The 26,680-nt window shown below is 46.2% G+C and overlaps 2 protein-coding genes across 6 annotated transcripts in view; both read right to left on the bottom strand.

Moving 5' to 3' along the window:
- Positions 1–1,582: 1,582 nt before the first annotated feature.
- Positions 1,583–17,485, bottom strand: brpf1 (bromodomain and PHD finger containing, 1). Its single transcript, XM_077003110.1, has 16 exons — positions 16,845–17,485; positions 13,973–14,746; positions 13,048–13,237; positions 12,458–12,745; positions 11,056–11,567; positions 10,286–10,460; positions 10,044–10,175; positions 9,407–9,535; positions 8,880–9,297; positions 8,114–8,422; positions 7,645–7,923; positions 7,409–7,556; positions 6,214–6,347; positions 6,018–6,133; positions 5,363–5,517; positions 1,583–2,869 (listed from the first exon to the last, which is right to left on the bottom strand). Exons 2-16 carry the CDS (start codon positions 14,704–14,706, stop codon positions 2,686–2,688), a joined length of 3,903 nt encoding a protein of 1,300 aa, XP_076859225.1. The 5' UTR covers positions 14,707–14,746; positions 16,845–17,485; the 3' UTR covers positions 1,583–2,685.
- Positions 17,486–19,808: 2,323 nt separating this feature from the next.
- Positions 19,809–26,680, bottom strand: part of LOC143512597 (serine/threonine-protein kinase WNK2) — a 43,706-nt gene continuing 36,834 nt past the window's right edge. For 3 of the 5 annotated variants that reach the window (XM_077003122.1, XM_077003125.1, XM_077003126.1), the window contains 4 exons: positions 26,052–26,150; positions 22,701–22,745; positions 21,799–22,106; positions 19,809–21,397 (listed from right to left, as the gene is read on the bottom strand). In XM_077003122.1, coding sequence (XP_076859237.1) covers positions 21,038–21,397; positions 21,799–22,106; positions 22,701–22,745; positions 26,052–26,150 — 812 coding nt within the window. In that variant the 3' untranslated portion in view covers positions 19,809–21,037. The remainder of the gene's footprint in view (positions 21,398–21,798; positions 22,107–22,700; positions 22,746–26,051; positions 26,151–26,680) is intronic. The other 2 variants (XM_077003123.1, XM_077003124.1) reach the window with 2 other exon arrangements.

The following is a 26,680-nucleotide window of genomic DNA, read 5'->3' as shown; positions in this document are numbered from 1 at the left end:
TTACCAAAAAAAAAAAAAAAAAAAAAAGAAGATTCAACAATCTGGCAGAGATCCACAGAGAGTAGAATGAGGCAGGAGTTATCCTGGAGATGGGCATCTGAGAGATGGCCTACAGTAGTCGGGTTCCTCGGGTCAAGCCACTTCTGAACCTGAGCCAACGTAGGAAGCATCTCAACTGAGCAAAGGAGAAGAAGGACTGGACCATTGGCCAGTGGTCCAAGGTCCTCTTTTTTGATGAAAGTAAAGTGTGTCTTTCATTCGGGAATCAAGGACCAAGGGTTTTGGAGGAAGATGTGTGACGAACAGAACTCAAACTGCTTGAGGTCCAGTGTGAAATATCCGCAGTCATGATTTGGGGGGGGAATGTCTGGTGCAGGTGTTGGTAAACTCTGCTTTCTTAAATCCAAGGTCACGGCAACAGTCTACCAGAATGTTTTAGAGGACTTCATGATTCCTTCTGTTGAGGATCTGTATGGAGATGCGGATTTCATCTTCTAGTAGACCTGGCCCTGCCCATGCTGCCAGAAGCACCAAAGCCTGGTTTGATGTCCTTGCCATCAGAGTGCTTGACTGGCCAGCCAACTCACCAGACCTAAACCCCATTGAGAATCTATCAAGAGGAAAATGAGGGCCACCAGACCCAACAACAAAAAAGAGCTTCAAGGAAATCTAGGCTTCAATACTCCACGGCAGTAATTAAAGCAAAGGGATTCCCAAACAAGTACTGAAGATTGCACATATCGTTTTGAAAGTACCATATATTGATTGACTTCACGTGATCCTAATTATTATTTTTTTTTTCTGCAAAAACTGAGATGTAGTTTGGGCTAATTTCTCCACAGTACTTTTTTTTATCCTGTTTTCATGGGTTTTAATAGCTGGAAGCCCAAATTATGTAAAAATAAACAATACCTGAAATAGTTTGAAATTGGGCCGTGAATCTATAAGTTTAACTTTTTGAATGGACTTATGGAAATTAAGCACCTTTTCCATGATATTCAAATTTTTTTTAATGGGTCTGTAGATTGGTCTTCTTTGCCATATTTAAAGACCTTCGCTTCTGTTGTCAGGTCTCTAACCACATTTTTATTCCACTGTAAAGTGTAAGAAATGTTTCTTCTTAAGATCATGTCTATATATCTGAGGTAATCAGTAATGTTAAAGGAACTGCTAAATGCTATTTCCATCTCTGCAAAAGATTTATTCGGTTCAATATCCACTATTTTACCAAACAAACCTCATTTTGGCCTCATGTGGAAAATACATTTAGGTTAAAATTTCCCATTTTAAGGAGAACAAAGTTATTTCAAACTGAACCAAGATCAGTTAATGCGCAGGGTTAAGCCAAGTCTTTCCTCATGTGATTTCTGTGATAGCCGATGTCTGTGTATCTTCTATAGTGTAGCACATATTGTATCGCATTGAGCTTGACTCATTCACACTTGAATGAGGAGGCCCAAACAGATTCAAACCCCTGTTCACACCTCCAACACGTAACCCAGTTTAAAAACATTAGAACTACATATGTAGTATGTAGCATTTTTTTTACCACTCCTGAAAAAAGACCCTTTAGAGACATGTGTAAAAAACTCAATTCCTTTTTTTATTATTAAATTCTATCTTTTCTTTTATATATAAAAAAAGTTCTACAGTGACAGGACTGGCAGGAAACCAGACAACCAAACACCCAATTAGTCCTTCTCGATACACAATACAGAGCACAAGAAAAATACAAAACCAATTCAACACCAACAGATACACCATGACACCAGACCTGTGTGAGTGTATTTGTGTGTAGTGTGTGTGAGAGGATGGGGATTGACATCATTTGTGTGAACAAATAAATAAATGATAACTCTACAATCTAGAGCTCCCTGTATCCTCTCTTTCAAGTGAGAAAAGCATGCTGTGCATTTATATATTCTCACTCTCGCCCACTCACTCGCTTGCATACTTACACACACGTACAAACACACACCTTCATTAGTGGTCATGCTCAAGCTCTCACACATTTATTCTCTCTTTCTCTCTCTCTCTCACACACACACACACACACACATACACACACACACACATACACACACACACACACACACACACACACACACACACACAGCGCATAACTATTCACAAGCAAGGGTTGTGCTGAGTTTGTAGGTCGTATTAAAGTTGTATTGGTGTGTTCGCCACGTGGAGAATTGTGACTCATGATTGTAATAACTCATAATTCCATAAACAGTCTCAGTATAGATAAGTGTACCGCCTTAGATTAAATGCTGGCTGTAGTGTGAGGTATGTATGTGTGTGCGCGTGTGTGTGTGAGACTTTGTTCACTATCTATACATAGAATTGCCCTTTTAATGTGGTGTGGAAGAGCTCTACAAAACATTCTATGGGTTTTTATATTTACATACACAGACAAACAAGACTTGACAACATAGACTATACACTTGACCCCTGATCTTTGTCCCCTAAACACCACCACACACCAAACACCAAGCCCAAAGTAGCTTTAGCACCAAAGAGCTGGCTTGACATGTGGAAGTGTGTCTGTGTGTGTGTGAGCGTGTGTGTGTGTACGTGTGTCTGTCCAAGCATGTTCAAGTCCATCTTTGTGATTTCCATCAATGTAAACTGCTAGGTGTGTGTGTGTGTGTGTGTGTGTGTGTGTGTGTGTGTGTGGGTTCAGTCACTGTCGCTGGTGTCGCTGCTGGGGTCTCCCTGCACTTTGTTGCGGTGCTGCATGGCCCGGTGGTACGCCACCTGGACCGATTTCCTGATGTTGGACTTCCTCCCCTCCAGCATCTTCTCTTTATCCAGTTCCTGATCCACACCCAAGGGCACCAGCTTAGAGCGTGGCAGCCACTGCCTGCACACACACCCAAACTCAGATCAGCTCAGTTAAACACACACCCACACAAAACGGTATTACATAGTTAATCATACGTGCATGCACACACACCCACCAGAACATATGGTTAAACATACAAACACTGTAAAACATATGCTTAAACAAAAGCGCGCGTGCGCACACACAGTAACACATACGGTTCTCAGCAAACATTGCACCTGTATTACTAACCACATTTCTGTTTCTTTTAAAACTTGTTTTCTACGTTTCAGCTCTTGGCCTCCTGCATGTTTCCTCTGCCCCATTTACTACTCTTTGTTCTTCAGAACCGGATGCACACCAGTGTCTTTATTCCTCTTATGTAAGCTGAAAATGTGCTGGCGTCTCACAAAAGTGCGAAACTCGGCAGTTCGGGAAATCAAACGGCGTTCCTCTCAAAAAAATGACGGATAAGCACAACTATCAATAGTTTTTGAAAATTAATATCACGCGTGTCAATATGTACGCCACTATTTTATATTAGTGGGTAAACCCTGCATGCGAGTACCAACTTGCTCTGTTTGAAAGCCAATTTACTGTGACTAAAGTGAATATAGCGAGCGAGACCAGAGACCAGTGAGCGAGACCACAGCGTAGTGGTGTGTCAAGAGCGCTGGAGCGTAGGAGTGTGGCCGGCCGGCTGCAAACTGGAGCAGCAGGTTTAGGGTCAGGCAGTTTGTAGCAAGCATTTTCTAAGACTACACTGGCAGAGACAGCAAACGACAACTACTCTGATCAGAGAGCAGAAGGAGCCACTGAAAATAAAAGGAAAATGAAATGAAAATAAAATGAAATGTAATGTGCCATATTTGTCAATTGTGATTTTTCACCGCAATCGAAATTTGTCCTCCGCATTTACCCATCTGTGCAGTTAGAACACACACACACACACACACACACACACACACACACACACTAGTGATTACTAGGGGGCTGTGGATCACACATGCCCAGAGCGGTGGGCAGCCCTAGCCCGGCGCCCGGGGAGCAGTTGGGGTTAGGTGCCTTGCTCATGGCCTCAGGTCTGGGAATCGAACCCACGACCCTCCGGTCACAAGAGCAGTCCCCTACCACAGGACCATGGCTGCCCCACTGTACGCAACAGCAACTTTGCAGGGAAGACGGACATTGGCTTTAGTTGGGGAAATTCAGACAATCATCTGGTGGGAGTTGTGGGCAATAAATGTTTTTTCTTGGATCGATTACGGATATCCTTGTGTCTCTTAAATGTACAACTGTGCACGGGTTGCGACCGACACGTGAGGTTACTTTGTCACAGAAACATTAAACTGTGGAATTATCTGAAGTAGCTGAAAGGCCAAGTCAGTGGGTTGTTCCTGGTGTAGTCTGTAAACTCCCTATAGAACCGGTGGCACAGAGTCCACATCAACGGTACCAGTGGGTCACTTATGCTGTAGTTGCCAGGGAGGTAAGTGTAGATTTTACAAATTAGGAAGGAATTAGCTGAATGGGCAGTACAGCGAACACAGATTAAATGGTATCAGTGGGTTAGGGTATGGCCTTAATCACCAGAGAGGCCCGTGTGAGTGCACGTTGGTTTAAAAGTGAGCTTGGCAGAAGAGCTGTAACTTTTTTTTAAGTGCCGTTACCTGTTGTGCCGAACACCACCAAGTGGTTCGAAGCACATGGCAGACATGAGAACCGTGCAAGCTCACATGCTCCAAGAGGGACCTTCGTCTACGAAATCCTTTTAAAGATCGGCAGACGTTCAACTCATTTGATGTGCAACACTGGGAGGAGCATGTACCGCTAAAGAAACCACCGAGAAGAAACAAGGGAGAAAACCGTATGGCTTCCTCTTATGGCCCATGGCGGAAGACAGACTCTGGGTCGGTGGTAAGGAACCAATCATTTTGAGGCATGCCACTACATTAGATCTTTCAATCCATGGAATACTGTTTACACCACATGCGTCTCTGTAGTGCGATCTGTGTGTGGTCAAAAAGTACTGCACACAAGCAGGACAAATGTTTGCATGAAACGTGAGATGACAAAGATGTGGCTGTGTAGCAGAGTCCCAGAACCGGGCCCTCATTTCACTGCTTCTGTGGCCATTTCACATCTCTGTGGCAATGAGCTAAATTCAGCAAAGTAATGCGTGGGGTAAATTTTCCATTAAGACGGAGAGAGGTTGTGCTCAGTTGAACCCGTCCCCATTACTGTATTATTGGGTAATGTCAAATAATGTCAAATGGGAAAACCACACCACTGACCAAAACAGCACACAGTTACCACAATCTAATCTGTGCAAAAGATTATTAAGTATTTTTAATGATATCTGCCACTTTCCTGATGTTTCTCACACTTAGTATAGGAAATATTTACTCTCTGTGGTTTAGCATTGGTCTGAAAGTAACGCGTCCATATCTCTGGTAGCATCTGCAGAGGTGCTCAAACACACAGTAGGTGTAGCATGTGAAGAAGTGCTTGTGCCCTGCGGCTGGGACTAACCAGGTCCTCTTGTTATCGAAGAAGAGCACCAGGAACAGGTGTTCTCGGGCCTCCTGGGTCATCTGCTCCCCCAGCTTCAGCACCTCCAGAGGGGGCACCGGGATCGGAACACCCCTGTGGAAAACCCCCTCCCGCGGCATCTTGGGATCGATTATCTACAGGACAGGAGGTGGGGGGGTGAGGGAGAGTTGGGGGGTATGAAAGAGAGAGAGAGAATGAGACAGAGAGAACGTTAGGGTAATGAACATGTTGGAAAACTTGGGCTGCTATAATGTCACTGGTGCAGGCTGTAGCCCTCTAGTGGACAGATGGGGGAATACACCACAGCCCATTCTTCTAGGGAACTGGGAGGAGCGAAACGTTAGGTTTTACCGTTGAGTATAATTTTCTGTAATGAATACCTCGATCTGAAACCGGTTCAGAGCAGGTTGGTAAACATTATACATCAACAAACAAGGCAAAAGACACAGAGGTAAAAGGTGATTTCTCCACGAAGACTAATGAAACGTCAAAAACGTCTAGACAAGTGATGGAACAAAAAAGTGCCAAGGAAAACACCACACACACACGAAGCCAAGCGGTGTAATGTTTACTGGAGGTCGACTGTACGTGTGTGCGTAGGTCTGTGTGAGACTAGGTGAGTATGTGGGCTCACCAGAGCGGGGTAGGAGGGATATCCCCGACACTTGGCCCACACCAGGTCCAGTGCGTCCAGGGAAGTGTAGTCCGTGGAGCTCATCCAGCAGCCCGACCTGCCTCTGCCCCGAACCACTACGGCACGTGGACACAAACGCATTAAACGCCGTTCCGGTTCTCTCCGCATGCGTGCCGGTGCGTGCAGAGGTACTCACGGTGAGACACGCCCCTGGACCCGCCCACAGAGTAAGAGTCGTTCTCCGTCCCGGACGTCTCCTCGCTGCTGTCCTCCTGAAACGCCGAGCGGGAGAATGAGGGCTTCCCGCGGCCCTGCTTGGAGGGCGTGGTGCTGATGAGGGCGGATGGACAAGAAGAAAAGGGGGATGAGGGTTTATCAATCAGAACCTGCCACATCCACCCGCATGATTTGAGTTCCTCCTGACTCATGGTTCTGCTGACTCATAAAGCCCAGTGTCAAAGTGCTCTGGAGAACGTTTACGTATCAGCTTTGCCAGGAATCGCGTTTTTACAGCATGGCACTTTGAGTCAGTGTTTCTCCATTGGAAACAATCTTCTGACATGTTACCAGACTGTACATTTAGAGTCTGGCTCAGAAAGGCCGCACAGCTGCAACTGGTCACAGTGGGCACAGACACTCCTTGTCCAACACAACCCAAAACCATAACGTTCTGATCGGCCACCATCACTTCTGAACTAAGGTCTTTGCCGGCGTGACATTTACTCCTCAGACACGCACTACATCTTCCAGCTACTTCCCAGAATTCCTTCACAGCTGCCTTTCAGCCTCTAAACATCTAACGCCAAAGTTAAAACACCAACAGCAAAAACTAAGAGAACGATACCAACCTTACACATCCAATGAAAACTACACATTAGTATTTGAGAAATTCATAAATGATTAAGGACACACACACACACACACACACACACACACACACACACACACACACACACACACACACACACACACACACACACACATATATATACACACACACAAGTAAATATATACAAAATGTTAAATACACTGGATCTGGGGTGTTTGTAATGTTTTATATACTTCTAATATTTTCTACACAACAAATCTCCCCAGGGGACAAAGAATAATATTTGCTGCACTCATATTTCCCACGAGTCCCGCACAGTGCAGTGTGAAGTCTTACAGTTCAAGCCGTTTTACAGTTATTACAAAACACAGCTGCTCAGTTAGTTTACGACCAACGTCTGTGGGTAAAATTTGTTATTTTAGATGCGAACATAAAATGTGCACATTTGCCTCACGAGCGGTAACAGCGGAAAAGGTGCGTGTGTGTGAGCGAGTGTGCGTGTGTGTCAGTGTGTGTGTGTGTGTGTGTGTGTGTGTGTGTACGCCTGCGTGTTCGTGCGTACCTGGTCCTGTCGGAGGCCGCACTACTGCTGCTGCTGGTCGTAGACTCCGAGTCGGAGCTGGACCGGGGCAGACTGCGCTCGTTCCTGTACACGCGGAAACTCTCCGTCACGGGCTGACTGCCGCCGTCGAAGCCGTTGCTGGGCAGACCTGTGTGGCAGCCAACATTATTTATGTTTACTCATTCACACAGCTAGAAGAAACAGAAATGTGTGTGTGTGTGTGTGTGTGTGTGTACCTAGTGGCAAGTGTTCGTTGTCGCTGTCACTATCGGAGCTGGAGCTGGAGTGTGGGCTACGCGGTCGCTTGCGCTGACGCACGGAGCCCAGCAGGGGGAGCTGTGGCGGTCCCACAGAGCTGGAGCTCACGGCGCCGATGCTGTGCAGGGCCTCGCGGTTCTTCGGGGGCCGGCCCGGCCGCTTCGGGGGGCCGCTGGCCTTCGGGTTCTTTTTGGAGAAGAGGACGGAGGTTCGGCGGCCCACTTCAGAGGCGTGCGTCGAGGCGGCGGTGCTGATGTCTGGAGGGTCAACAGTTAATCAGTACCAAGTGTCTAGAACCTTCCGCGTTCTGTGAAAGCGTGGCTTATATTTCTCCTGGTGTATAGAGCTTAACACAAGAGGTACTGGAGGTACCAATAGGTATTAGACGCATCAATGTGTACGTGTGTGTGTGTACGGAAGTGGTTGTTTAGGTACGTTTGGCAACACCTTTTCCACTGATCTCCTGACTGCTGCTTTCTCCGCCCTCGTCGTGCCGGGCGGCCCCGGAGGCGTGGTGTCCCGGGGCGGGGCCTCGCTCCCCGGAGGCTCCTGATTCGCGGGTGCCGGCGGTGGGCCCGCCCTCGCGCTGGTGGGCCAGCTTGCGCTTGATGACGGTCATCTCCTTGCGCAGGGCCTTGGCCCGGCGGGAGCGGCCGATGCTGTGCTTGCCCGAGCTGACCTCGTCGAAGCGCGCCTGCAGGAGACACAGCTGCTCCTCCAGGGGGAGACGCCCCCGGTTCTCCGGCAGGAGGAGGTCTGAGAGCGAAGGAGGGGGGAGAGGGGGAGAGAGTGGGAGAAGAGGGGAGAAAAGTGATAAATAATAAAATGAGTTTCTAAGCCACTGACTTAATATATGTATAATGTAAATATTATGTAAATATAGTAAAAAACGAAGGCTTGTCTTATGAATGAAGATTGTCTTATCCTCATGAATATTTTTTTTCACTGTTGTTATTTCATGATCATATGTATCTGAAATGTATCTGCTGAAATATCAGGCATGCTGGGTACTATCTGTTGTAAAATAAGACTTTATTTTGCTTTATTCTGCATAATCTCACACAAAATATTAGTTTCTAAGGCAACCATCACAGTGTACAAAAGGTGTTAAAAAGAAGGAGGAAAAGAAATCAGTACGGAATAATTAGGGTAGAAAATGGTACAGGAACACAAACATAAATGAACAGTCACAGACGTCAAATGTTGAACTTACCCTCCTCATTGGTAGAAGGTGATCGTTCTCTCTCTCTGTCCCGGTCCCGTTCTCTGTCCCGGTCCCGTTCTCTGTCCCGCTCTCTCTCCCTGTCCCGCTCCCGTTCTCTGTCCCGCTCCCCCTCGCACGGTGACTCCGGGCTGGGCTCTCGGGGGAGGTGCATGCCCATGTCGTAGTCGTAGCCGATTCGATCGACCTGACGACGGGCCTGTCGCAGGACTCCGCTGCCCGCCTCCCGCAGACGCAGCGCGGCCCGGTAGAAAACCGTGTCCTTGGCGTTGTACTTCAGGCAGTTGTTGACGATGAGGAGGAAGTCGGCCTCGAAGGTCTCAAAGCTGGGGTAGCGGTGCGACTCCAGGCTCGTCCACATGGTCTGGAAGTCCATCGGCCGATCGATGTGGTCCAGGTAGTCTGGGACCTGTCACACACACAAACAAACAGGTGCTGCACTTTAATACGGGCCCAAGTGTGCATGTGCGAGGTCATTAAGCCCGTTTGTCCGTGTGTTCCTGCGTGCGGCGGGTTACCTCGTTGAGGGGCACGGGCTCGGTGAAGAAGTTGTTGGTGTCTCGCTCTTGTAGCTGTTCCAGGGTGCTTCTCAGCAACACCAGGAACGGGGTCAGCTGCATCTCCAAGGCCAACTGCTGCACCTTAATCTGCACACACACAGTCCAGGAATATCAGCACACAGGGACGTGTCGCACACCCGCGTGGATGGACACGAACGCGCTACAGTGGCCCGGAAGGCCCACACCTTCACTCACTCAAGGTTTCCGGTCACCAATGACATTTACCCTGATGTTATACGACACTATAAGTGCTCCCAGTCACTTTAGTTTGGAGATTACATGTTGCTCACTTTACCCTGTACACACCAAGGTCCTGGCCATGTTAAAGCTACTACGGTACAACATCAGTCATTAATATGCACTGCATGACGCATCTAAAATAGCAATCCACCCACACATATGCCCACTGTCTACTCTACAGTCTACTGTCTGTGCTTAACGGGTGTTTAATCTACAGTTTAATGTGCTGTCTGCGGCTGCCTCGTCAAACAAAACTGTAACTATGTTGTTAATACTAATAAATATGACAATGTTGACTTCAGATTGGATTCTGGCAGGGCGTGTGTGCTGGTGTGTGTGTGCTGGTTCTTCTCACCGCCTCCCTCTTGATCTTCTCTCTCTTGCGGATCAGCTCCACCAGGAGACGGGCTCTCTCCAGGTCGTGCCGCAGACGCTGCCAGGCTTTCAGCTGCTCCTTCAGTGCGGCGTGCTTCTCCTCACCATCCCTCTGCACCACACACACACACACACACACACACACACACACACACACACTTTTTATTGGAACTCGGTGCCCGTGTGCGTATATGCGTGCAGTATGTGTGGAGCGGTGCTGACCGTGGCCACGGGAGGTCCGGGCTCCGGGTGGCGCTGGGACTGTAGGTGCGTCTGCAGACGGCGCAGGAGCGGGACCCCGTTACGACTCTGTCTCTTCAGCGTCCAATAGGCGTGCAGCCTCTGCATGAACTGACTCTTCCTGGGCACCGTCAGATTGGCCGTGATCTTACTCAGTCTAGAGACGGAGAAGGACACAGAGAGAGGGAGAGAGGGACAGGGACAGAGAGAGACGGAGAGGGACAGAGAGAGATGGAGAGGGACAGAGAGAGAGGGAGAGAGGGACAGGGACAGAGAGAGACGGAGAGGGACACAGAGAGAGGGAGAGGGACAGAGAGAGACGGAAAGGGACAGAGAGAGACGGAAAGGGACACAGAGAGAGGGAGAGGGACAGAGAGACACAGCCGGAGAACAGAGGGACGGGGGGACGGGACAGAGAACAATGCAGATTACAATAGTTTCTAAATGCGGTTTCTACCTTAAACTCAAAGGTGAAGGAGTTGTTTTCTGCGAGAGACAATCACGAGAAACTTGATGCACATTTTGACTTATGTCTTCTGCTTTGGAATAAAAATAGCCTTTTGTGTGAGCTTAAAAGTACACATGTATACTACAATAGGCACTGATGCTTAGACGTCAGAGAGAAATGTCACAAATGACTCATGAATGTCAAGAGGAGCTGAAGTTTTAATTAACTTCTGACTTTTAGAATGAGGACTGTTGTATCCACCCTATCGAACTATGTGAGCCGTAAGATATAAAAACATATCTACCTATGTGGTGGTATGCAGGGTACCGACACCACGGGTGCGGCCGCTCTCCTCTCCGCCAGGATCTTCCTCGCCCTCTTCATCTTCCTCCGCGACTTGGCCTTGGCCCGCTTGGCCCTCTCCGAGCTCCAGCCCTTCCCCTCCTCCTCGCCGACCCCGCCCACGTCCTCCTCGTCCTCCGCCTCCCCCTCGCTGTGGGAGGAGCTTGCCCCGCCCACCCCTCCCAGCGGCCTGCCCGAGCCCGGCGGCGTGTGGATGTCGCAGTAGGCGGTCTTGCGTACGCTGAAGGATGTGCCGTTGGCCCCGGTCTCCCGCACGGGCTCCATCTTCATGTAGAGGCCGGCCTGCTGGGCGCACGTGACGTGGAACGCCGTGTAGCAGTTGGCCTTGTGGCACTGGATGCACGCGCCCGAGCCACGCTGCTTGCAGATGTAGCAGGTGAGCTTCCAGCGCGCGGGAGGGATGTGCTCGATGCTGTCGATGGGCTCCAGGAAGACCGTGTTGGCAAAGCACACCTGGTGAGGGGAGGAGCGGATCGGCGATGAGGAGACGCGGGGGAGAAAACCGACAGGTGACGCTCGGTGCTCACTAAAACGCAGATCTCTGTTCACTTAGGCACGGATCCGTCCGCACCTTCTCCACGCGCTGGCCCACGAAACCCGTCTCCCTCAGAAGCCCTCTCTCGCTCGGGAGAGCTCTGTATTCAACATGCTACCTTGCTGTAATGACTAGCATAATAAGCTTTTAGAGGAGATTCACAAAGCGAGGAAGAGAGCAGGGGCCATTATCGTCTCGGAATCAAAGCTCCGAAGGTCTCACGTGCGAACGGTAAAAAAAACGCTGCGGATTACGAACGCCCGTGCCAGGGTCAGCTCCCAGCACACGGCTCACCTTCACCACACTGCCTGATACCCGAGAACTCTCTCTACTCAAACGTCGTGGACTTCACAAAGGACATGGCAATATGACTAAGCAAACCCATTACTGCTACTTGCATCAATTTTTTAATATCAGATATTTTAGAAGAAACCCAACTCCGTTGTCTCGCCTGTGGCCGGCTGCGATGGCCACTGTTTAAAAAGGCGAACCACTTCGGGGTACTCTGACCCAAGTCCTTCAGCCAGAACCAGAAATCTGAGCAACCGAGGCTGGTATTCTCCCTGTGCTCACGCTGTCCTAAAGGGCCTGAGACTTAACGTTGAAATCCACACATCCCTTTAATGGCAAAATAAGAGAGTTACTGTAGCCACGTTCCAGATTTATATTCGAAATGGTGTATTTTCAAATATCGCCCTCTTCACATCTTTATTCACACCTACACATTATGATGCACTTGACAAGGACAAACATTCGGCAAGCCAAAACACAAGTAGGGTGGGGAAGATAAGAGTACACACACACACACCTCGGGTATCCACAGCGCGCACACGACGTGCGCCCACCGGGCGTCGTCTGTCTGTTTGAAGGCCCCGCCCTTGTTTGGGCAGAGGGCGCAGTCCACGGCGCGGGAGGGCGACTGCAGGCAGCGACGACACAGCCACTGGCCCTCGGGGATGTAGGGCACGCCGTAGCACTCCTGGTGCACCGCCAGGTTGCACATGTCGCAGAACAGGATGACGTTGCTGTTCTGGCACTCGCCGTCGTTGCAGATGCAGCACACGGCGTCCTCGTCGATCAGCGAGTTGGGGTCGCCCTGCGGTGGCGAGAAAAAGATGTTTTGCGTTTCACACCTGCAGCTATAGCTCATGTGCTGGCGACATGAGTGCAGAAACATCAGCCAAGTTGTTTACATGTGTCATCTCCAGAGGAAGTGGCCAGAGGTGTTTTATATAGCTGAAAGAGGAACATGAAACTTACGTAAACCAGTCCACCAGTAATGTCTGGAAGCTGGGAGGCTTCTCTCAAACGGGGCCATGCTTCCCCTTAAAGCCAGGTGAGCATGTACATGGACATCAACCAGGTATGAGCTTGTTCAGGTGCAGAAGGCCAGCAAACCTTGTTGTGACTCTCGAAGTAGGACTCCTTTTCCAGACGGTCCATCAGGTACTCGAAGACCTCCTGGGGGATGGCGGCTACACCGTCACTACGCCGCTTGTCGTTCATGATGTCCAGCCAGATATAGTCTTCCTCATCGATGTCGTACTCCACCTCCTCATCCAGCTCCTCCACAGACTTATCGATGTACCTGTGGGAGGGACATGAAGGAGACGGTAGAGGAAGCAAGGGGAGATGTTGGTGGCTGAAGTTCAGCAAGTGGGGAATACAAGCCCACTACCTCTATAAGAATAAGCTAGTAGTGAACAGTATACACACACATATTGTGTGTGTGTGTGTGTGTGTGTGTGTGTGTGTAAAAGCATGTATTCTATAGAGAGAGGCACATTCTCCACAGCTGATGAAGGACCTGCAAACGTCTTGTTTCTCTGGAAGCCTTGTGCACTTCACTGCAAGTTTGACTCATTCACTCCATCTACATATTTTGCAGATTTTTTTTCTGCACCTATTTGAAATGTATCAACACAGCCAATAAAATAAGTAGTATTAAAATGAGCAACTGTTCACACTTTCTTCCTCATGCATTATTGCACGAGCTGTTTATTATTTCTTGAGTTATCAGCTTAAACCAAGAGGAGGCTTGCTAATCGATTTGTTGAACACCTTTCAGACCATCAGAATAAAGGATTTGTCATTTCCAGGCGCAAGGCCTGTTAATGCTAATATCACTACATGTGTTTGAACTGTTAGCTGCTATGACACTCTGTGAAATGATTCCCCGTGGAATGATTTAAGCATCTACTATTTAGAATATAAATTGCTTTCACATCCTAGAAGTTCAGAAACCCCCCCCCCCCCCCCCCCCCCCTTTAACACCCCTGACAGACTGTACCCAATAGGAGTGCATACAGGCGTGTGAGTCTACCTGTAATAAGATAAAGGCCGTGGAGGTGCGTCCGGCCTCTCCTGGTCCAGCTCTCGAAACACAGCCTCGGGAAGCTTCACAGCTGGACCGGCCAGGTTTCCATGGTGATGCGAGCCCTCTTTCTTCTTCTCTTTATTCTTATGCTTGACTGCTTTGGGCGTCGTCCCGGCGCCTTTCCCCCCATTGGCTGTAGCAGGAGTGTCGGGTCGGTCCTTCCCGCTGCTCCCGCCCTCGCTCCCGCCTCTGTCTCCCCCGTTGCACGCCGCGGACTCCCCTGACCCGGACACGGGGGCGTCCTCCGCCTCGCTGTCCTCCTCAGAAACGACATCGAGGTCCTCAAAAATACTGATCCGGTGCACTTTGCCGTGGATCTCCAACTCAACCATGCGCTGGGCTTGTGCGTACGTCATCGTCTCCCTGCCGGGAGAATGGGAACGCTCGGAGCGGTCCGCGGGACTACCGGGCGTCCCGCCTTGCCCTGGCATCCCAGCCCCGCTGCCAGAGTCACCGCCATCGGCCGAGCCCAGGCTGACCCGTGGCGGCCGGCCCTTGCGTCTCTTCTGGGGTGTGCCTTGGGACGGAGGAGGATTGTCATGGTCGTAGTGGTAGAGGTGGTACTCGATGCCACTAAAACTCTTGTAGACTTTGCGACAGGTTTCCACAGGGCACTCATAGGGTGGCTTAGTGGCCCGGAGGTTGTGGCAAAACGTCTTCACGTCAAAGTCCAGACCCATGCTGTCAGCAAACCCAGCAGGGAAAAGGTCCAGCTTACATCTGAAAGAGAAAAAGAGGAATATTTAGTAATATGGAAGTGTCCTTACTAAGCAAGTATATTAAAAATCTATAAAAGCACTGCCTCTTCTAGTCATGAATATTTAATAGACAGCTACAAGGTGTACGCAAGTTCGCTAGCTAATATAGTAAATTAACTAGCTAGCAGTTAAATAAAATCAAATCAGCCACAATGAATATCAATCAACAAGTTAAAAAGATTCTATATATCAATTTGCTAAACAGTCTCAACTGAAATTTAAGTCCTCCTGAATAATTTTAAAGGATACCCACCAAGTTCAAGCAACCGAAAGACCACAGAAAACGTAAAACTTCAAACCGTCATTCCTACAACTCGAGCGCGCTGTGAAGTTTAAGCTATGATCCGAGTCAAACAGGTGAATGGGTGAAATAGTCGTTTACAAGCTTCCTTGACAGACTTGGTGTGGTTTTGTTACACTTGTATCTGACAGACTTGGTGTGGTTTTGTTACACTTGTATCTGACAGACTTGGTGTGGTTTTGTTACACTTGTATCTGACAGACTTGGTGTAGTTTTGTTACACTTATATCTGACAGACTTTGTGTAGTTTTGTTACACTTATATCTGACAGACTTGGTGCGGTTACATTTATATCTGACAGACTTGGTGTGGTTTTGTTACACTTATATCTGACAGACTCGGTGTAGTTTTGTTACACTTATATCTGACAGACTTGGTGTGGTTTTGTTACACTTATATCTGACAGACTTGGTGTAGTTTTGTTATACTTATATCTGACAGACTTGGTGCGGTTACATTTATATCTGACAGACTTGGTGTAGTTTTGTTACACTTATATCTGACAGACTTGGTGCGGTTACATTTATATCTGACAGACTTGGTGTGGTTTTGTTACACTTATATCTGACAGACTTGGTGTAGTTTTGTTATACTTATATCTGACAGACTTGGTGCGGTTACATTTATATCTGACAGACTTGGTGTAGTTTTGTTACACTTATATCTGACAGACTTGGTGCGGTTACATTTATATCTGACAGACTTGGTGTAGTTTTGTTACACTTATATCTGACAGACTTGGTGCGGTTACATTTATATCTGACAGACTTGGTGTAGTTTTGTTACACTTATATCTGACAGACTTGGTGCGGTTACATTTATATCTGACAGACTTGGTGTAGTTTTGTTACATTTATATCTGACAGACTTGGTGTAGTTTTGTTACACTTATATCTGACAGACTTGGTGCGGTTACACTTATATCTGACAGACTTGGTGCGGTTACACTTATATCTGACAGACTTGGTGTGGTTTTGTTACACTTATATCTGACAGACTTGGTGTGGTTTTGTTACACTTATATCTGACAGACTTGGTGTAGTTTTGTTACACTTATATCTGACAGACTTGGTGTGGTTTTGTTACACTTATATCTCACAACTGCTGTCATTATCCGCTCCGCTGAGTGACGTGACATTACTCAGGTGTTACACAGGTTTGCCACCGGCTGCATGTAAACAACTAAGTTTTCAAAAACAAGTGACCCGAGTGAGGTAATTCAACTCTTCGCTCACATTTAAACACCCACCACAAACTGTAGTAAATCCGTCATGACCCAACAACTGAGGTACCAAAGTAACTCATTAGTAATTATCACACCTAGAGCAGGAGAGCATCAGCGTTTCCCTCCAACGTTTAAACAAAACATTCCCACAGCAGATATTCGTTAAAGTAAACAGACATAAAGCCGAAGCCAGAAATCCCATTCAGGTTCGTGGTTTTCTTTTTTTTAAATGTACAATACTGCATTAGAAACAGAGAGGAACTCAAAAGGTGTCAGGACTAATACTAAGAGCTCGGACTAACGCGCCTCACTGTACTGAGGGTCTAGCAACGAGCTAACTGGATGCAGCCTGGTCCAACACACACAAAAACACGATTTCGCTGCCTGGCAGACGAGTGGGGTTTAATTTAACTGGCAGGGCATCCTGTGCACACGAAGGAGCCCCAGTTTAACCCAGTATCCCCCCCAGCACCAGTACAGTTTGACCCAGTATCCACCACCACCACCAGTAGAGATGAACTGGTAAACACTCACCACTCCGGGCGCCTGGTAACCAGCAGCACAGTCTCCAAACGGCACTTCCTACCAAGAACGACTGGACTTACATCCAGCTTGCTTCTGGGAATATCGGTGAATCTAATTTAAGATTGCCGATATTATGGTGATTAAAAAAGACATTAGGTAGTTTAATTGTGAAGAGAATAATACAGGAACTGGACGAACAAAAGGGGGCTACAATTGAATGCCATGGGCGCGTGTTTGCACATTCGCCATTTCCATATGATGGTTTCTGTAGTTTCTGGTGAATTAGCGACCAAACCCTATTTGTATATAAAAAAAAGATTTTATTACTAAAAGAGAATGCGTAAAGACATTTGATTAATAACAAAAAGAAAGTGGTACGCACACGTGCTGGATAAAATTCGTTTACTTCCTTCTTGAACCTGTTTTGAACTCCACCAATTTGCGAATCAGACAACGACTTTCACACTGCTGTAGACGTTCACATGCGTTCACAAATATTATTCAGGGTCCGTTTCTGTGAGAGGATAGTATCTATAATCCGCATTAGTCGGTAGTACTGTGCAAAATCAGAACGATTTGACCCTTTCGATATATTTCCGTGGTTTTATCAAGCTATCAAACGAATCTGCTAACGTGGATGTGTAGTTCGTTCTACCAATCCTTTGCGCCATAAATTTGAATACGTCGCTAGCGTAAATTCACTCCGAGTGGTCCGACCAACAGGGGGCGTTGTTTGCGGACTACAGAAGGGAAGCTATTGTATGGTTAATGTAGTCTTTAACTTACAGCATAGGTAAAAGGTAGAAAATACTAAAGCAAATATTTTTATACAAGTTTTAACTTTGAGCCAACATTATGATCAACAAGGAAATTACATTATTCTATTATACAAATAAACTCAAGTTTACTCTGCAATTAGAATAATGCATTTAGATGCAACTCCACATTTAACTGTTGTTAAAGTTGGCCATTCACCAATGACCTTTTATGAACTCGTGTCCGTTTTATGAACTCTAAGAAAATGTTAATGTCATGCCCTCCAACAGTTAACCATTACTAATGTGTACATATGTACACTGAAAAAGATTCCCTAATAATTACAAATAGGCTTTAATTTTTTTTGCATTTGATGGGATCATCCAATATTATCTATACATTACATATACTGATGCATTTTGCAATGCTTTCATCTTCTATGTCGTGTATTGTAGTCTGATGCAGACAAATGCCTTCCTTTACCATCAGCTTGCTGAACCATATTCATATATAATGTACTGTATCTCTGGCCAAGTGAAATTGTCATATTCTAGGTAATTGGATGAAGGCAGATGACAGAGGAATTGGCTGAACAGGTTTAGTGAAACGTTACTATACCCTTCCAGACTGCTTGTTTCCTGGCAAGCAGCATAACTGAACAGTCACTACAGTAACAGAAACAACAAAACAAGGATGCAGTTTTCAAGCATAAAATAAGGTTTATTTCTTTCTTTAAACGTATACAGAGGCTTTGTGACAGGAGTGCTGCTCGGTTTGGCTGGGCTTAATAAAAGTAACAGAGTGTGGGGTGTTCTAGGCGGAAGCAATCCGTCAAAAGAAAGGTCGTTAACAATGTCTGCTGAAGCATTACAGCGTCCTGACATATGGATGCAAAATACGAGTAAACAGAGGACAGAAATCTCTTACTGCTGGAAGTGTTTGACCCAAACCAGATGATTCTGCATAACACCCTATATAAAAGTACAATTCAAACGGAAACGATTGAAATAATAAAGACATCAGGGAGAGGCAAAAAACAAACAACAACGAAAGAGAAAACCAAACAGCAAATGGTGTACATACATTAAATTCCATGTGACCTGCACAGTTCACAGCTTGGCAGAACCACTGTTCACAACCTCGTCAAACATGGGGTAGAAAAAGTGGTTCCGTTTAGGAACCGTAGTCGAGAGCCTGAGCATGCATGTCCCAGGGTTTCTGGGTCACGGACCAGGCTTCTCTTGCGGGGAAAGTGCAGTTCTAGCATAGTGCCCTCAGGGTTCACTCAACCCCTCCCCTCAAAAGGAGCCCAAAACACCTCTGAAACTTACCATCGGAAAGTTAAATACTTGCAACACAAGTGAACTGAGGAAAAACAAGTGATCCGTTATTTGTGACACGCAAACATAAATGTGTGATTTCATTATTAATATTCCACGGTCATTGGAAATCAACAGCAGGACATGTTGAATTACTATGGGCATGACTTGGGGCCTTTTTTGTTCCATGTCTCACTCAATACCTCACAGAGACCTAGATTTGAAAAGTGCTGGCTTACAGGCAATATATTTATTACACTCCATCGTTTGTGTGCACGTATAGTTACTGCTGTTCACATTTCATATTTTCCCCTATAATACATCACTCAGAACACAATAGCAGCATTAAAACAAAGAAAACGAACAAATTGGAAATTGTATTAGACCATACAAACATGTCCAATGATTGCAATACCTTCCCAAAATATAGCCGATGCATAAGTGCTCAACAATAACAGAACCATGAGAGGGAAAGGAAAAGAAAACTCTAATGTAAAGACAGCTGAACGCCATCCCACCTGAACGGCGTCTGGAACACTAGGCAGTCATGTACATGGCTAAATTCAACACTGGCTCCTTCTTTCCCTTGATGTGTGGATAAGGCTTGTGGCAAGGCTATTTTTGAAAGCTTTTTTTTCCCCCCTTTTCTTTATCTTTTTATTGTGAGTTCGGGTGAAATTGCACTTACGCCTGCATAGCCACCCCCCCCTCCAACATTACATAGTCACTGCTACATTCTGAGATAGCTCAGTATTATATTTCTCCTACATACCTACAGGATTTGTCCGACACCTCCCACCCCCGCAGGCCCACCCCCACAAACAAAACTAAATCCAGACTGAAATTTGTAAACTTGTAAACTTCACTGTGAGCATGCATAAGTTTTTTTTCACCCCCCCACCCCCCTCACGTGCAACGTTTCCAAGCACCACATGAAATCTTTCCGTTTTTCACAAATGCACCAACACTGCTGGGGATGGCGTGGAACCATGACCAATCGTACACCGTGCAAGTGGCCAGTGGTTCATGAGGTTAACATGTTGGAATAAACATTTGTGACTCCTCATATTGTGCTTGTAACGGGCTTTCCGCTGAGGCCGTAAACCGAATGCTCCCCACAGGTGTGTTTCGTATCAAGAATATACAGTTGCTACCAAACTATGATTCACTTTAGCGTCATGCTTCGTCAGAAGGGCCTTTTAAAAATGTCGACAATCGAAGAAAAAATAAATCAGGTGGGAGAAAGAGAAGAAAAACTGATATTGCATTGAACACAACTAGATCTGCACTCGCCCATGGGGCCGTAGCCTCGTCTTTGGGGGCAGACGTGCAGAGTTGTGTGGGGAAATCATTGAACTGTCAAGGCACTACCTTCCCCTTGATCCCTTCACTCGCAGGGCGTCTGCACTGCTGTCTGAGACTCTGTGGGACGGGTAGCTCCCAGAGCCAAAGGCCTGGAGCTTCATAAATGCATCTTGAAATTTAGTATTATGAAACCTCTCTGCAAGTAGGACTTTAAATGGAGCTGAACATTTGGCATGTTTGGATGTATATGCAGCTACAGCTCTGGGAAGTGTTAGTGGAGGCCTGTTGGTTTATTCTGTACTAGACCTGTCCTGTAGTGAGCTCTAGTGGAAAAGCATGAGAAGACAGACAGACAATGTGATGACCAATTATGGCTGTAGGATTCATAAAGGCCATAGTCAAATACATCACAGCCAAACGCACACTTTCTTCCACTCGCTCAAGTCCTGACACACACACACTTTATTTACAGGCTTTGGAGCTATGTACAGGTGTACAGGACATCATTACAGGTGTACTGACATCATTAACACTGGACCAAAACACCTGGACTATGGATACGGTAGTTTGTGGTAACCTGTACAGCTTAGCATTATGTGTGGAGGACATCAGGACCAAACCTCTTGCCAGAGACCCCAGCAAAAGAGCCAGGTAGGTAGGAAGGAGTTATTTTTTAATCGTGGGGGCTTTTTAAATTTTTTAAATCGTGGGGGATCACAGTTCTAGTCTACTGTACACAGCTTTGCATTCAATACAAGTTACTCGAGTAACTGGCCCAGGGCTTTGCTTGTGGAATGGGTCAGAGCGAATAAGGTGGTCTTGTTATACAGTCCTGGCCCCGCCCGGGCACAGAGGTTTGTCGGAGCTGTTCAGAGCCATGGGAAAGGTTTGCAGTGCAGTGCTGGCCAGTGCAGGAAAGGGCACCATATTTGCTGTGCCAAGCATGCGCACAGGCCCTATTGTGCCTGCCGGACAGGGAATCCTTGGCCACTGCGTTTGGTACCTGGAGGCTGGCGTCGCCCCTCTGAAGGGACCAGTGGGGAGCAGGTAGCCGGCTTGCTGCAGGGCCGGGGAGGGCGTGTTGGTGAGGGCAGGGGGCACGGCCGGGCCCAGCGCCCCGGAGAGCGCGCAAGAGAGGGGAAGCTGGATTGGCAATGAGCTTGGAGGAACCGCAGCCCTCATCTAGATACACAGGCACAGAGAGAGAAAGACGTGGAGAGAGGGAGACGTAGACAGACACACCGACAGCATAGAGATAAAGGGATGGGGAGGGATGATAAGTCAAATGGTGTTTGAACACCTTTTTAGCGCATCTCAGTTAAGGCTTTCGAGTCTAGTCTATGAATGGGTATTAAGGACACTTAATGGACCCCTAACTCCATGCTGCCATGTCTCTCTTAAACATATTGCTGGTAACGGTAGGATAAGAGATACTGCCAATGGGTGAACCACTGGTATGAACACGACAGTTGTAAGTGCTTAACTTGTGCACATTTTTGCGCATGAAGTAACCGAGTTAGAAAGGGTAAGAGTAAGAAGAGAACTTGGATTTAGGAAGATGAACGTTGGAAATAAAAATGCACCTGATTTGGGGCTCCTCTCTTGGTCGGGGGATTGACCTTCATGTCCTGATGGCGTTGCTGCTGTTTGATCTGGTTGAGGGAGAGGCGTGATTGAGGAGCACAGGCAAGCGTTTCTTTCGTCCAATCATCGACCAGTTTGTGCAGGTCATCGGTGAACGTCCCGGTTTTATTGTTGCTGTTGTTGGTCTGAGCCTGAGCTAGTGCTGTGATTGGCTGAGGACCAGGCGTAGGCATAGACACAGGAGGTGGCACTGTTTGCTGATTGGAAGCCGAGGTCATAGGGGTGGCACCAGTGCCGTTTGCTGACCCTGTAAGAAGAGACAAAACACACTTGGGGAAAAATGAAAAAAAAAGAAAAAACAAACCAACATCAACCAAAAAACTCCATTTTGTCTGGGACGTCAGTAATCAGCTGCTTACTGATAATCTGTCAAAGCACACCATGTTACATGTACCACACAAGGACTCTTTAAACCAATTAGCATCACCTTTGGACTATGAGATCACATCCACTCTTAACAGACTTATTGTCACTGCCTCATATTTTCCCACTGAACACAGTCGTAGTATTTTAATGTGACGTGTCAACAAGCAGCCAAAAGACTGAACCCAGCAGAAAAACCACTGAAACACACACAGCGAATAATCAATGATGCAGACATAAATGAACAAACAGGGCTTGTTGCACCACATATCATCATGCACCAAGGGGAAGAAAAAAAATGAATTAAAATGGTGATGCAATTCATTATAGCTCCACATGTTGCTGTTGCAAACACAAGAAGACAACAGCAGCACTGACGGACAAGTGGCCATGCCAAGAGACGGAAATGCAGGGTTGGGAGAAGAGGGGTCCGAGAAAAGAAAGGGGGACAGAACAAGAGAGTAAATGGGATAGTTACTACTACTGCGCTCTTTGCCTAGACATAGTCGTTTCAGAGTGGACCCTATAAAGAGGCAAAACAATACAGACACACATGGTTAGGGGGTAGATGGGAAACAACGCACCCTACAGCTCATTGGACAAGCTGCTGGACAACCATAGACAGCGGCCAATCAGTGAACAGAAATGGGACCAGAAGGAGGTGCAGGGAGATTTGATTTAGCCAGTTAAGATTGGGTGTTGGTTGGCAGGTAGTGTGTGCTACAGGTGACTGTATTGGAGGTCCACAAAAATAAGCATAGTTTTTCAATTAATTCTACATAACTTTAGCAGTATGCTTGACCGGCACAGAAAAGGCATCCTATGTCTTAAAGCAGTGTTGTCCCCAATCCTGGTCGAGTAGCACTACAATGCACATTTCAGTATTTATCCAGTCTATGCCAGATCAGATAATTAAGCTCTTTGTGAGTTTAAAATGTGTTTGAGGAACATACTACAATTTGCAGTGCAGGGGCCACTCCATAACCAGGACCGGGGAAGTGACATAAAGGAAAGGTTCATATAAAATGGCTGTGTTATTACGCTATTCCTTGTGAATGAAGCAGACACTTTTGAGTCTGATGCAGTCTGGTAGGTAGAAAGCTCTCATGGCACTTTCCCACTGGCATGGTGCCGGTGCCAAAATCCTGAATGGTTCTGCATTTTCCACCACAACAAAAAGTGGTTCTCAGCTGGCAACACCGGTGCTGTTCTGACCCGTTGGTCTAGGATCAAGAACCTTGTAACACAAGCGGTTGGGGCCATGGTGTTACCACGCAAGGGTGTTGACCTGCTTTACTGGCATTTACAAGTAAAAGCAACGTTTTTGAATTCTGTTTCTGGATTCCCACATCCAGATATATAATTTGGCTCTCAGACCAGTAGAAATGTGGGTCTTAGTTCACAGAAACCAGCACCATCTCCAGCACAAATAATGGCACATTGTTGATGGCAAAGTGATACAAGAGATATTTTTGGAATCGCTCATCTATTATCCCGTATAAATGTTTGAAAATAATGAATGAAGCTTTCCTTTAAGCACATTCAAGCAGAGATCACATTTTGGCAATCGCACTGAAACTTTCCCCCTATTAGCACAAATAATCCCCAAACAAATTATACTAGACAACTAATTTAAAAAGGCAACATATTTTTAAAACTTCAATCTCAGAATGTTAGACTGAGAACTGAAATAGCACATTATAAATGACATATTCTGTGCATATATGACAGGGCTTTTGGGACTGTGAGGAGGTTAAAGGTGCCATAGAATGAAAAACTATATTTACCTTGGCGTAGCTGAATAACCACTGACATACCATCAACCTCAAACTCGTCACCTCCTTCAAATATTAACCCCACATAAGCAAAACGCTCAAGTCTTATCCGATATCTGATATTTATGCTAACATTTGCATACACCAGCCCACACTCTACTGCAGGCAATATTAACGTGGACCTGCACTGCTAAAAGGTTCCGCAGGGACTGTGAAGAGCAAAATGATAACAGAGCAAAGAGGTGCTTGATATTTATATTTTACGAGATCCTAGAGTTTCTCTGGACAATTTCTGAAACCTTCTGAATACCAAGAAAGCACTGCTCAGTGTTTGACTCTCAAAAGAGTTCCAACTATTCTGAGTTCACAGGCTGACCATAACCTGTAGGTAAGTAGCTACCTAGCCATGATATGTGATTTTATCTACTTTTTATCAGTTGAAGACAGGTCAGCTTACACGAAAAGTTTCATAGTGAGCCAACAATTTTAACTTACATTGTAGTCGAGACTGAAAGCAAGTAGCTAACTAACTAGTATAGTTAGCTAATGTTAGCTACTAGCAAGCTCCAAATAAGTAGCTAAATAGTATGACAACCTAACTTGTTTAATTGAGGTTCATTTTATTTTCCATTCTGTGTGCAATAACCCATGTTGTCATATGAATATACAATACAAAATGTATAGTTGTCAATCCCTCAGGTAAATTTTGTCATTGTTAAATCAACAAGACAAAGCAAGCCAGTTCGGTTACTTCGAGATATCCATTCTATAGATAGCTGGATAACTTGCTCCCCCTAGATAATGTTAGGCAACAGTCACTTGTCAAGACAGTAGTCAATCTGTTAAAATCAGTTTTGTTTGAGAAGTGAAGTATCCAAGATGTAGGTTCAAACATATGGCTGAATGCCCAAGTGCTCCATGGTTCACTTCACAATTAATGATTAATTTTGACCTGCTGATTGGGAGACATCCTGGTGCCTCACAGTAACCCAGCCAATTGGAACAGAGCACATAATTTATTCATGAGCCCACTGAAAAACAGGTGGTAAAAAAATAAAATAAAAAAACAAAAACCAGGCATGTGTGTGTGTAAAAAAATAAAAAATAAAAAAGCTGGACCAAAGTTGTATACCTTCAGAGATGTTTTTATGAAACCTTTTAAAAATATGGAATAATTGCGTTCTAGGGCACCTTTAATTACTGCCAACTAGTTAGGGACTAATAGCTAGGGTTACACAAAAGTGTTGATATTTTCCTGTTAAGAAAAAGCTTAAAAGGGGCTGCAAGAAATTACAGAAATAAAAGTTTACAAAAAACAGTAAAAGGGAGAGCGCATTTCTTCTCTCTTTTGTTTTAACGAGTCATGCAGTGGCAAGCTCGAGACGAGGAAGTGATGAGAATTCTGAATACAGCCCTGAGGTCTCCAAAGTGACCTTGGCTTGTGCCTCTGGCATGCATGTCTTCCGATTCCAAACATGAGACAGGACGCCCCAATCGTCTTTATGCTGTCATTGGGGCCCCAAATACATGACCCGAGATAACCCTGGGACAATTAGTGAAAGAAAACCGCACACGAATAGGAGATACAAAAGCTTTGGCGGACGCATGTATAGTCTCGCTCGCTGTCAAAAGGTCGAGGGTTTGGAAGGCCCATGTTTGGGGGAAGACACGATTAACGTAATCCGTTAAGCCGAAACGGAGCGCAAAGCATTTGTATGAAAGGAATGGCTGAAACGATACGGGTGCCAAACCCGAGAACCAATGGGTGAGCAACGAGGCCAGAAGGGGCGGAGTTCTGCGACCAAAAGAAACTACAGTTGATGGCTGTGCGCATGGAGAAGGTGGTGTGTGTATGTGTGGGTGAGGGAGGGGGGACGTCGACTATGAGAGCTATGAGAATCAATTACATAAGAAGAACCATAACATGTTTGGGGGTGGGGGGCTTAAAAGACAGAAAGAAGTGAGACAAAGAGAGAGAGAGAAAGAGAGAAACTAAAGGAAAACGGGGAAGAAAGATGATGAGTGAAGTAAAGTAGAAAGGAACAAATACAAACAGATGGACAGAGACACGGGTCCACTGAGGAATCTAGTGCGCGGTTTGCTACTAGATTTATAGGTGATTCTCTCGGATGTTTGGTGGTAAACGGTCCAGCCTGTGAAAGACGAATATAAAAGGGAGAGAGAAGAAAGAAAGGAGATAAAGAGGGAGAGAGAGAGAAGAGAGAAAGAGTGGTGTAACAGTGAACATATCAGGGATCAGAGACCGGCATCATCTCAGCATTGTCAGTAGGGCACAGCCAGAGACGTGGAGAGGTGTATTCCTGCAGGCTGGATCACCTCCACATGGGAGGGTTGTAGCTCCAAACTGGTGGTCCACAGCTCCAAACGGGAGGAGGTGTAGTGTCAAATGGGCGGGACTTAGCTCCTCATGGTGTGCTATTGGTTGTTGAGAAGTGCAGTAGTGTTGTCTGATATTGGGTTCAGTGTTCCCGACATTTACAATACATTTCAATTTGTTTTACTGTGTTTTAAACGATATACTTGTGTGCATTTAATCCCTGGAGGAAACTGAGCATGATTACTCTTTTTTTAGATTCTAAAACATTGAGTTAAATAGGCTACATATGCGATTGAGCCATAGCGTTGTCTAATGTAATTTCTTCATCTGTATATTGTGTCAACT

This window comes from Brachyhypopomus gauderio, chromosome 4 (genome assembly GCF_052324685.1).
Source record: "Brachyhypopomus gauderio isolate BG-103 chromosome 4, BGAUD_0.2, whole genome shotgun sequence".
NCBI lineage: Eukaryota > Metazoa > Chordata > Actinopteri > Gymnotiformes > Hypopomidae > Brachyhypopomus > Brachyhypopomus gauderio.
Note: the sequence above shows the minus strand (reverse complement) of the source record. Positions and strands in the feature narration are given on the sequence as shown.

Excerpts from the sequence above, each read along its gene's own strand:
- brpf1 (XM_077003110.1), bottom strand. The coding sequence starts at position 14,706 with ATGGGTCTGGACTTTGACGTGAAGACGTTTTGCCACAACCTCCGGGCC. Across the intron at positions 8,423-8,879 it reads ACCTTCTACCAATGAGGAGG|ACCTCCTCCTGCCGGAGAAC; the intron begins GTAAGTTCAACA and ends CTTCGCTCTCAG. Across the intron at positions 6,134-6,213 it reads GTCCAGGGGCGTGTCTCACC|TGGTTCGGGGCAGAGGCAGG; the intron begins GTGAGTACCTCT and ends CACGTGCCGTAG.